This window comes from Vigna unguiculata, chromosome 7 (assembly GCF_004118075.2).
Source record: "Vigna unguiculata cultivar IT97K-499-35 chromosome 7, ASM411807v1, whole genome shotgun sequence".
Classification (NCBI taxonomy): Eukaryota; Viridiplantae; Streptophyta; class Magnoliopsida; order Fabales; family Fabaceae; genus Vigna; species Vigna unguiculata.
Window position 1 is genome coordinate 35,980,169 of NC_040285.1, and position 11,285 is coordinate 35,991,453.

The 11,285-nt window shown below is 29.0% G+C and overlaps 3 protein-coding genes across 3 annotated transcripts; 2 read left to right on the forward strand and 1 right to left on the reverse strand.

The window, feature by feature from the left end:
• LOC114192237 (non-specific lipid transfer protein GPI-anchored 2-like) lies at window positions 1-1,404 on the reverse strand. Its single transcript, XM_028081890.1, has 4 exons — window positions 1,029-1,404; window positions 698-724; window positions 517-591; window positions 1-429 (listed from the first exon to the last, which is right to left on the reverse strand). Exons 1-4 carry the CDS (start codon window positions 1,366-1,368, stop codon window positions 209-211), a joined length of 663 nt encoding a protein of 220 aa, XP_027937691.1. The 5' UTR covers window positions 1,369-1,404; the 3' UTR covers window positions 1-208.
• A 3,972-nt stretch (window positions 1,405-5,376) lies between these two features.
• Window positions 5,377-6,257, forward strand: LOC114189687 (non-specific lipid-transfer protein-like protein At2g13820). Its single transcript, XM_028078328.1, has 3 exons — window positions 5,377-5,746; window positions 5,886-5,924; window positions 6,011-6,257. The coding sequence occupies exons 1-3, from the start codon at window positions 5,425-5,427 to the stop codon at window positions 6,157-6,159; spliced, it is 510 nt and encodes a 169-aa protein (XP_027934129.1). The 5' UTR covers window positions 5,377-5,424; the 3' UTR covers window positions 6,160-6,257.
• Window positions 6,258-9,441: 3,184 nt separating this feature from the next.
• On the forward strand, window positions 9,442-10,624 carry LOC114192282 (non-specific lipid-transfer protein-like protein At2g13820). Its single transcript, XM_028081960.1, has 3 exons — window positions 9,442-9,941; window positions 10,140-10,178; window positions 10,278-10,624. Exons 1-3 carry the CDS (start codon window positions 9,620-9,622, stop codon window positions 10,397-10,399), a joined length of 483 nt encoding a protein of 160 aa, XP_027937761.1. The 5' UTR covers window positions 9,442-9,619; the 3' UTR covers window positions 10,400-10,624.
• Window positions 10,625-11,285: the final 661 nt, after the last annotated feature.

Below are 11,285 nucleotides of genomic sequence, written 5' to 3' on the forward strand. Positions count from 1 at the left end.
TGAAGAAATAACAAGAACTTCAGTTTCCAAACTTATATACATTACAGCACAAAAGTTCATCAACAAAAAAAACATTACCAAGCAATTTATGATGAATAAATATTCCCCAAATGTGGGGTCTGAAACATTCTTAAATCTAACAAAAAGGCACACTGGAAAGAATATATTTATATATGTTTGGTGTTCACAAGATGCTCCAAACTACAACCTAGTAGTATTTGAGAAGAGCAAATCCGAGTGCAATGAAGAGAAGATAAGGAGGGGCATTGTAAGATGTCACGGCAGATGATGGAGTGACATTAGTGCGGCCACTGCCTGTTGATGGGTTACCAGAATCCGCTGATGGAGAAGGTGGAGTCAAAAGAGAAGAAGGTGTATCAGATTGTGGTGCCAGAGACGGTGAAGTTGGTGAGGGGAAAACGGTGGAACCTATGCAAAAGGCAAAATGGAGTATGATATGTTAGTATCAAATCAGAGAAGTTTTTTTATCTGATGTTACTGAAAGGAAATATTAACCTTGAGGACTAGGGGTTGGAGAAAATCCAGAGGAAGCTGATGCAGGCGAAGGTGAAGGTCCGAGAGACACTGGTCCTGCGCAAGTTTGATAAAATCATTCAAAAACTTAGTTACATGTGAGAAAATGTTTGTATAAGAACTTTGAGTAATATGTTCATGGAAGTTAGGTGTTTTAGCATACCAGGAGCAGGAAGTGGTGAACCCGAGGCTGCAAAATAAGTAGAAAAAGAAGAAAAAAAAAACTCCTTAATTAGCTTTACTGATCAACAAAATTAAGAATAAAATCTAGGATGAATTGTACTTTAAGGAGGTAAATTAGTATTTTTTTTTTCAGCTTAGAATTTCATATTTTCAGATTTCACTCTCACTGTTAAGTTTCTTGAACTTCAGTAAAAAACAAACGTATAACTACAACTCTAATTATGGTTAATAAACTTACCAATAGCAATAGGAAAAAAATGAAAGACAGTTTTTAGAAGAATATATGAGTGGAGAAAATGAAGAAAAGGAACCTTTGCATTGGAGTGGGACCCCAGGCATGTTGCAGGCACGAGGGAGAGAAATGGCTAAGGTTCGATTGAGAGGTATTCTGAAGGGAACGCTGCCGGTGACAATGAGACACAAACACTGCATGCCCCCATTTGTGAGGGACTTGAGGGCACTACAGCACTCCGTCGTCGGCGAGGTTCCGTTGCCACTGCTATTTGTTAGAAAATTCATACAAGGTGTGAAGAAACTCCCTACCATCGATGCGTTACACGGCGTGCTGATTTGACCGTAGCTTGGCGCAACCATCAACAGAGCCATAGCTAACACCACACCTATGCGGGAGAGAGACCCAAAACCTGCCATGGTAGAGGAATTTGTAGAAGAGGTGGAGAGAAAAATGGTGGTTGGGTTAAGACATGGTTAGGGGAATTTATAGATGGAAGGCATGAAGATGAGAAGTGAAGAATTTGAAGAGTCAAAGTTGGTTTAGAAGCTCAACTACCGTAACCAATGAATGCAAAATGAAAGAGTTTGAAGTAGGTGGGATTGGCGTGTTTGTGAGCAATGCAGAACCCAGTTTGGGTAAGCATTCTAAGCTCACCAAGTGCCATCTAAAACTTCCTACCACAATTTTCTCTGCTTCCTCCAATTCTTTCATCATCTCTCAACTCATACAATGCTTTTTTTTTTAGTTCACCTGTTCCCTTCATAACCCACTATTTCTTTCATAATACATCATCTTCAATTTCTCTTTTCTTCCCATTTTTTTTTTCATTTTTTTGGATAAAACTTCTGTGAGCTTCTCAATTAATTTACGTTTTATTAAATATATTACCTTCTACTGATTTTTTTTTAGTTTTTTTATAGCTTAAACTTTAACCTTCTAACCAATGGAAAGAACGAATGCTTAGATTTTATCATTTCAGAAATTAATTTCAAAAGATAAAATTCATTATAACGTGTTATTTTTATATTTTGTCAATTATAAAGAATGATATATAAACATATAAATGTTAACATATGTTACGTTAATTTTAATTGTAAATTTATTTATTTATACGTATTTTGTAAACTACTTTTTTAATTTATTACATAAGTTTAATTTCATTAAATATAATTAAAAATTAAAATTTCATTTTATTTTATTTTTTAAATTAAATAATAATATTTTACTATTTTTAGTGCAGAAATGTATTTAAAATATTTATATTATAGTTTTAATAAAATATTTTTTCTGTAATACCTTCTATTAGTATAATCACTCTACTAATTTAAAATATTCCAAATTCGATATTAAGAAAAAAACAACGTAATAGCTATTTTAGAAATGACAAAAATCCGTAACGGATAGTTTAATATTTATGGATATTTATTTTCTCTAAAAATTTAAATTTAAAATTTAATTTATATTTTATTAAGTTTAATTTAATTTAAATTTAATTTAATGTATATTTTATTATATTAAATTTAATTAAAATTAAAATTTAATTCATATTTAATTATAATTAAAACTCAATTTATTTTTAATTTAATTTATATTTTATATTTTTATGTTTTATAATTTTATTTAAATTTTATTTTAAAAATTTATAAAATATCTTTTTTAATATTTGTAAATATTTTTTAAACGGGTATCACCGATAGATATCAGATTAATTTTTTTTCATAAGTTGGATTATAAGAAAGTATCTGTGTCCAATTTAACGTGTTGTCGTTCCTAACTTATATGTATTACAATATTCCTTCTATCTTCATAAATCAATACACACTCAATATAATTAGTTATCCATAAACAAAGGGAGGCAGTTCAAATTTAAAAATATAAAGAAAATAATGTCTGGTTTTTGTTTGAAACAGAGTTGTTTTCAATATACATAAACTTGTAATTTCATAACACATAAGTTGATGTTTTCATTTTTCTGCTCGCCATAAGCTTCCTTCTCTCCAACCTTTTGTACTCTTTCAAGAACTCATCTATATATCGACACGTTTCTTGATTTCTTCATATTTCTTTCTTTCTTTAAGAAACTTCTCAACTACAAATTGTAAGATTGCAGACAGATCATTCTGTCATTTTAGAAACAAATGATTGGTATAATAATTGTGTAATTAAGTAAAATTTAGTAAATAAATGTTTTTTATATAATAATTATAATTAACTAAGCGTTGTTGGTAGTAAATAAATGTAGTCAATAAATTACGTTAGTGTAATTGAAGTCAAACTTTTATCATATGGCAGCAAATAAAGTAGTTAAAGAAGAAAATATCCTATACAATAGAGTTTGTTTGACTACCACCATGTTGAACTTGTTAAATGTTAGAAAATATTTGTTCGGTAGATACTTTTATTTACAATGTACACTTGAAGACAAACAATTTCTTTACCAATTTGAAAATTTTCTAAACATCGTTAATCGTAACATTTTTATCTTTATTTAACTATGTATTTTTATAAAATTTAACAATAAATTAATTATCTTTAACCAGTATTCTAAGGAACATTCTCCTAATAACAATATCAATATTAATATTTATAGTTAATTAATAATTAAAAAATTATTGTAATAAATTGTGAAATAAATATATAACTTTCAATAGAATTTTCAATTTTTCAATAAGATTAAACACCAAAACATATATATAGTAATCACAAACGTATTGTTGCATTAAATATTCAAACTGATCTGGTGAATAAAAGTAATAAATTTGAAAAAAAAAAAAACTCTGTTTCTAATAAAACTGAAAACTGAACTTATAAGTAATAATGACAATATCAATAATATTATTAATATTTATAGTTAATTAATAATTTAAAATTTTGTTGCAATAAGTTATGAAATAAATATATATCATTCAACAAAGTTTTAAATTTCCAATAAAAATCAAACCTCCAAATATATCCATAATAATTGCAAACATGGAAACAAATCGTAAAATGATTAAATATAATAGATTATCACTTATAAATATTTGACTTAAAAATATATTTTCCATTTTTTAAAATTATAATTCAAGTACAGAGTTTCACAGTAATTTAATTTTTTAAAATTAAAATAATAAAACTAATTAAAAGTTTGCCAAAATAATCGACTTTATGCAATTAACTTCACTTGATTATTATTTTTGTTTGATTTAAACAGTCCAAAGATTCATTCTATCGTCGTAAATAAATAAATTAATTAAAATTTACATAAAAAAATCACATATGTTTAATATTTGATTTGTTTTATTCAATAATATTATCTCTTTATTCAAATACATAGTATGAAGACATAAAAAAAAAGGGAAGTTTTTTACATTAATAATAATCGATAATTCTTTTCTCTTTTTATAAAAGACATCAACTAACTTGACATTTCATTCTAAAAAAATCATATGATTCCAAAAAAGAAACATATATAAAAGTAAAATGCATGTCATTGCTATAACATTAACTAAATGTTCACAATTTTAAGTAGTCAATCCTGGATAACAGAAGATGACCACTATTACAAACAATTTACATAATTTATATCATACACACAAGTACTAAAAATAGACACATTGACATAATCAGTGAGTTAAATCCATTACCATTATCACTAATACTCAAATCAAATATAATCAAAGTGAAGTTATTTTTTCAATCAATGTCCTACATGTTACAAATACGAATTTATAAATAACATAAATAAAGTTATATACCTAAAGGATGTCGTGTCATTTTAACTTCAATTAATTTTTTTATTATGATCATTATTAGAATGTGAACGTATTCATATTTTTATAGCTTAAATTTTATCCTTCTAGACAATGGAAAGAACGAAAATGCTTTAGATTTTGTCATTTCAGAAATTGATTTCGAAAGATAAATTTTATTAAAACGTGTTATAACTTTTATTTTGTCAATAACAAAGAATAACATATAAACATGTAAATGTTAATATATATTACGTTAATATTAATTGAAAATTTCTTTATTGATACGTGTTTCGTAAACTACTTTTTTAAATAATAATTGTTTGCAAACAGTTTTTTATTGACGTACATTTGTATTAAATATATCACATTAGCATTAAATTATATATTTCAATTTGATCTCAAATATTAATTTCATTTAGGTATAGATTCAATCAATATGATACAGAAGAATTTTTAATTTTTAATTTAATTAAATCTTTACTGATGGTATTTAAAATTTAAAATTTATAATTAATATAAATTTATTTATTCCTTTTACATTATATATACATTTGATACTTTAATCTATTCAAGTAATAATCTATATTTCCATTCACGTAACCAGCCCTTTATATTTTTTTTTTCCTCTTTCTTTCCCCTTCATCCCTATAAAAACCCTCCTTCCCCGACCGCCATACCAAACACAAACAATTTTATTCTGAATTCAAAGGATTCCATTGCATCAAACTAAGCATTCCAATGGCAGAAGAAATGATGAAGATGGGTGTGGTTTTGGTAATCATGAGCGTGCTGTGTGCAGGTGCTGCGGCACTATCATCAACCTGCGAAACTGTGTTGGTGAGCCTGTCACCGTGCCTGAACTACATCGACGGCAACTCCTCCACCCCTTCTTCAGGCTGCTGCACTCAGTTTGCCACTGTTGTCAGCTCAGAGCCACGGTGCCTCTGTGAGGTTCTTAACGGCGGAGCATCTTCATTGGGAGTCCCAATCAACCAAACCAAAGCTCTCACCTTGCCTACTGCTTGCAAGGTCCACACCCCACCCATCTCTCGCTGCAATGGTAAGATAAAAAGGTTTACACAGATTACTCACAATCATCCTCCTTCATAATGATTCTAAATTACCATTCACATGTCACTACATTAAATCAAATCATATGTATTTGTTATGATTAATTTGCGACATGTGATTTTCAACAGCTACTTCGCCAGCCGAGTCTCCGCATTCAAGTCCATCAGGTACATCATGTTTATTCAACTATAGTTTATGAAGGGTATTTAGTTGTGCACCTTAATTAACCATTCAATTTGACGATAAATAGCAGGAACTGGTTCCAAAAAGGTGCCCCCCCCAGATAATGCTTCGTCCATGCCCCCTGCAGAAAATGCTTCGTCCGCTGCAAATTCCGTCAACTTTTCTGTTCCTCTGCTGTTTCTGGTTCTTGCATCAACATTTGCCACACTGGTTCGTTGATGCGTTGCCGTCTCTTTCAGAATGCTCTATATTTTTTTATTTGTTCTTGATTATTCTGGTTTTGGATATGTCATGGGGTTTTAGGACCGCTACTTATTTTCAATAAGGTCATCAATATAATTTTTTACATTAATAATTTGTTATAATATGAAAATTTGTAATATAAAGTACGTGGATCATAACTCACGATAAAAATTATACACAAACTATATAAATATATCGTATCGAAGTAAAATACTAAATTACTTATATTTTCTTTTATAAATCAAAGTTAAATTAGTTAGTTTATTAACATGATAATGTTTTTCACAAAAAATTAACATAACAAAATTTTAAACTACATATACTCACAAGAAGAATTACTTTTTCAACCAAACATTCTAAAATGTAATAAACTTTACAAACTTGGTATAAATAAAAGTTTGTACTCTTAAAAAATCTGAACTATTCACATATTTATCCAAACTTCCTCTCAAAATAGAATAATCCCTAACTTTAATCACTTTTCCATACAAAAAACGCATTCATTTAATATTTGATATTTTTTATTCAAATATTATTTCCAAAGCATTTATACATTAAAAAAAATAAAAAGACATTTATATTGCATGACACACACCTAAAATTATATATATATATATTTTGAGAAATTCAAATACAAAATATGAAGTCGTGAAAAAAAAAAGAAAGTTTTGTATATTAATAATAATTGAGAATTCCTTTTCTTTTTATAAGAAAACATTAATTAAGTTGATATTTCATTCTAAGAAAATCATATGCTCAAAAAAAAAAAAAACACATAAAACAATTTTCCTCTAGGCCAAATAACGCTTGAAATATAAAAGCATAAGTTATGTGCAAATGAAACTAAAATGCATGCCATTGTTCAAAATTTTAAGCAGTCAGTCACATAATTTGCTTCATACACATACATAAGTACTAAAAATAGACAAAATTAAAGACATGGTCATAATGAATACCAAAATTCATTGCTAATGTCACTAACATTTAAATCCAATATAATATCGTGTATTTGTTTAAATGGGAGAAGGGTCGATCTAAAAAGGTAAAAGGGTGCTGAAAAAGAAATAAAAAAATTATTAAAACCCCAAAAAAGGGGTGAAGTTTGGTTTCTAATGTTGCTTCAAATTCAAAGGAGCCAAAGCACTTGTGTGTTAACACAACAAAAAATTTAATATAAAATATTTATAATTGTCAATATTAGGTTTCATCAACTTTATTTTTTATGCATTCACAATCGATTCAATTCTATATATATTCATGTAAAAATCAACTCACAAATATATTAAAATTTTATATTTAGTAACATTGAGCCTATGATAACTCATCAAATCCTAATTATTTGAATCCTAAAAAAATGATATTGTGCATTACGTTTAAAAGTCTTTAACTTACTAATAAATCATGTTCTATCCCCATATACAATCCCCATTAGATATTTAATTTTAATTCTAAATTTAAAAGACATTTTCCAACAACTAAAAAATCAATAATCAAGCCATGAGATCAAACCATAACAAACATTAAGCATATAAATCAAATACTATCATAGAAATCGAAAAACATGTGTATTAACATCACAAAATACACAAGAACTTCATTTATTACATGTAAGATCAACAATAGGTTTAGCTCTCCATGGTGGAGAACTTAAGGCTTTCAAATTGAAGGAATGAGAAAGAAATTTAAACCATAGAGAATAAACATTCCCTCTCTTAAGGTTCTGGCAATTGTTCATGCTTCAATTGTACCTCTCATTCGTATCTCTATCTCCAATTTTGTAGTTTATCATCCTCTCTAATCCAAAAAGAGCAAAACTATCATAGATGAAGAAAGAGACTAAAAAAGGAGACTAAATTAATAATTCAACTTAATTACAACTTATATATACACGTTAATTATTTTTTTTTTAGAATATATACATCAAGTCACTATACCTAAATGTAAAAATGTAAAAAAAAAATTGAATATTTAGGTGGAGTGTAAAAAATAAAATAATTTGAGTATTTAGATAGAGTGTTTTGATGTATAAATTATAAAACAATGTTTTAACATGTATATATAATTAAGATTAATTACTAATTTAGTTTCATTGGATAGGCAAATTTGGATTGTTTTAAAAAATGTAAGGATTAAATTGAATCAAAATTTTAAATAGAGAGACTAAATTCAATTTTTTTTAAACAATTAAATGATCAAATTGAATCTTTTTAAAAAAATTGAAGAACTAATTTAAATCCAAACATAATAAGAGAATCAGAGTGAACCAAACTAATAAATCAGAAAAATTAGAATATACACCTAAACTGGATGTCAATATCATTTTTAACTAAAATAAAAATAAAAATTGAGTACCAAAACCTCTTTCATTTCTCTTAGTTCGTCTAAATTATTTTTTAAAATGTCCAATTCAAAGTCCTTCACAGAAGTGTAGACTTGGCTACAGTCAATTCTTTGTGTAAACATATCCAGTTTTCGTTGAAGTTTAAATTCTTGCGTTCTTGTTCGACTTTACATTATAAAGAACTAATCTGCATTAAAGACACCATTAAGCCACTTATTAAACATCATCTTAGATAAAAACATTTAATTAAAATAAAGAGTTCCAATATTCTATGTTGCCTAGTCTTCACTCTTCTTCTCAAACTCTACGTCTCACAAAAACTTAAGACGGCCTAAAACTATGCAAAGAGCTACTTTATGCAAGTCTGAGGTGCCGCGTTTTTTTTTTTGTGTTTTTAATTTTCTTTTGTTTTGATTTATTTTTTTGAGTTTTCTGATTGGTTCATGTGTTAGATGTTTCATTTTGTTCCTTTTGTACATTGTATATTTCATAGATAACAGGGCATTGCATGCAACACAATTGTGATTTTGGTTGGAATTAGAAGACAGTTGTTGATCGTAATTGCAAGAGAATGCCAAATTCAATTTCTCTGAAACTGCTCGGTTACGTCTAAAATGCGAAATAGCATTGTTTCTTGACGCTGTTCTCATCCCACAAATTTCTTCTGTTCATATTATTTATTATGTGATCCAAATTTCAAAAGATTGAGCGTAACAGAGACGTAGTTCGTTTCAAAGGTTTGATGCTCAATTAGTCAAACATAACTGACACGCCCACAAGACCACAATAAAGTTCACCGTCCTCAACGGTATAAAATGTCTCATAGATTTTTCCAAATTTTCCTAATTCATAAAGACCAAACATTAAATTGCCGTGTTTGAGCCGCAAAAAATACAGAGGTGCCACGAAACACCATTTGATTTCAGAGTTAGTAGTTCGTTCACCCACATAACCAGTCCCTTTTTTTTGTCTCTTTCTTTCGCTTTCGTCCCTATAAAAACCCTTCTTCCCCAACCGTCATACCGAACACAAACAATTTTATTCTGAATTCAAAGAATTCCACAGCGATCGCATCAAACTAAGCATTCGAATCGAATGGCAGAAGAGAGGATGAAGATGAGTGTGGTTTTGGTGATGATGAGCATGCTGTGTGCAGGTGCTGCGGCACAATCATCAAGTTGCACAAATGCGTTGGTGAGCCTGTCACCGTGCCTGAACTACATCGCCGGCAACTCCTCCACCCCTTCTTCAGAGTGCTGCTCTAAGCTTGCCACTGTTGTGAGCTCACAGCCACAGTGCCTGTGTGAGGTTCTTAACGGAGGAACATCTTCATTGGGAATCACAATCAACCAAACCCAAGCTCTGGCCTTGCCTACTGCTTGCAATGTCCAGACCCCACCCACCACTCAGTGCAAAGGTAAGATAAAAAACTTTACACAGATTACTCACAATCATCCTCCTTAATAATCAAACTAAATTACCATTCCCATGTCACTAGGTTAAGTAAACCTAGAATCCAATCATAATTCCTAAGGTTATAACGGGCAATTCTAATCCTAATTTCTAGTTCATATATATTTGTTATAATTAATTTGCGACATGTGATTTTCAACAGCTGCTTCGCCAGCGGAATCTCCGAATTCGAATCCATCAGGTACACGATGTGTTTTCAACTATAGTTTATAAAGATATTTAGGGTTTAAGTTGTTCACCTTAAACTTAATTAACCATCCAATTTGGTAATAAATTGCAGGAACCGGATCCACAAACGTGCCCACCACAGATAATGGTTCATCCGGTGCAAACTCCGACAAGTTTTCTGTTCCTTTGCTGTTTCTGGTTCTTGCATCAACATTTGCGACACTGATTCGTTAATGCGTTGGCGTCTCCTTCAGAATGCTCTATATTTTTTATTTGTTGTTGACTATGGTCGTGTTGGATATGTCATGGGGTTTAGGACTGCTACTTATTCATTCTCGTTTTACTTAGTTTATTACCTATATTCTTTTATCCGTAAAAATACAACACCTTTAATTTGGTTACCTAATTTTGTATTCTCACCTTCACCAATAAATGTGGACTCTGCTTTGTTTCTCATTATGAGTTTGCGATCTTATTTTAACAAATTTAGCGTAAATTATGTTTTAAGGGGAAAATTACATTTTAACAACATCAGATATTCTATATTTTGCTAACGTGCTGTGTATACTGTGTCTTTTTAATGCAGTATTAGCGAGTTTTAATTGTCAACACAAATATGAATTAAATTGAAACTGAATCAGTTACATCTACAACAAAAAATTAAAATTTCAAACGGGTCAAATCAATCATTTTCTTGGTAATTTATTTCGGCATGAGAAAAAATACCAAGTCATGGCGTGAATAAACACGCTATCATTTCACCGCTAGTTGAGATTTTTTTTTTTTTCACAATTTTGACGTATTTGTTTAGTAGGGGACTTTTCTTGCTATTGCGATATTACCTAAAGAAATAGAGTTTTGTACATCCTAACACTATTTTAACGCTTAAAAGAGAGAAAGTGCTAAAATAAAAAAAAATAACTATAATAAATTATATGGCGTGGGAAAAGAATAAAATTACTGACATATATAAAAATTTTAAAATAAATAAAAATATTTTTTAACAACTAAATTTTTACAATTTTCTTTCGCAACTTAAGTTAACGCTTTTTAAGTGGTTTCTCTTTTTTTAATTTTTAATTTTTTTATATTTCAAAACTACTCAAAAAAATATCACTTC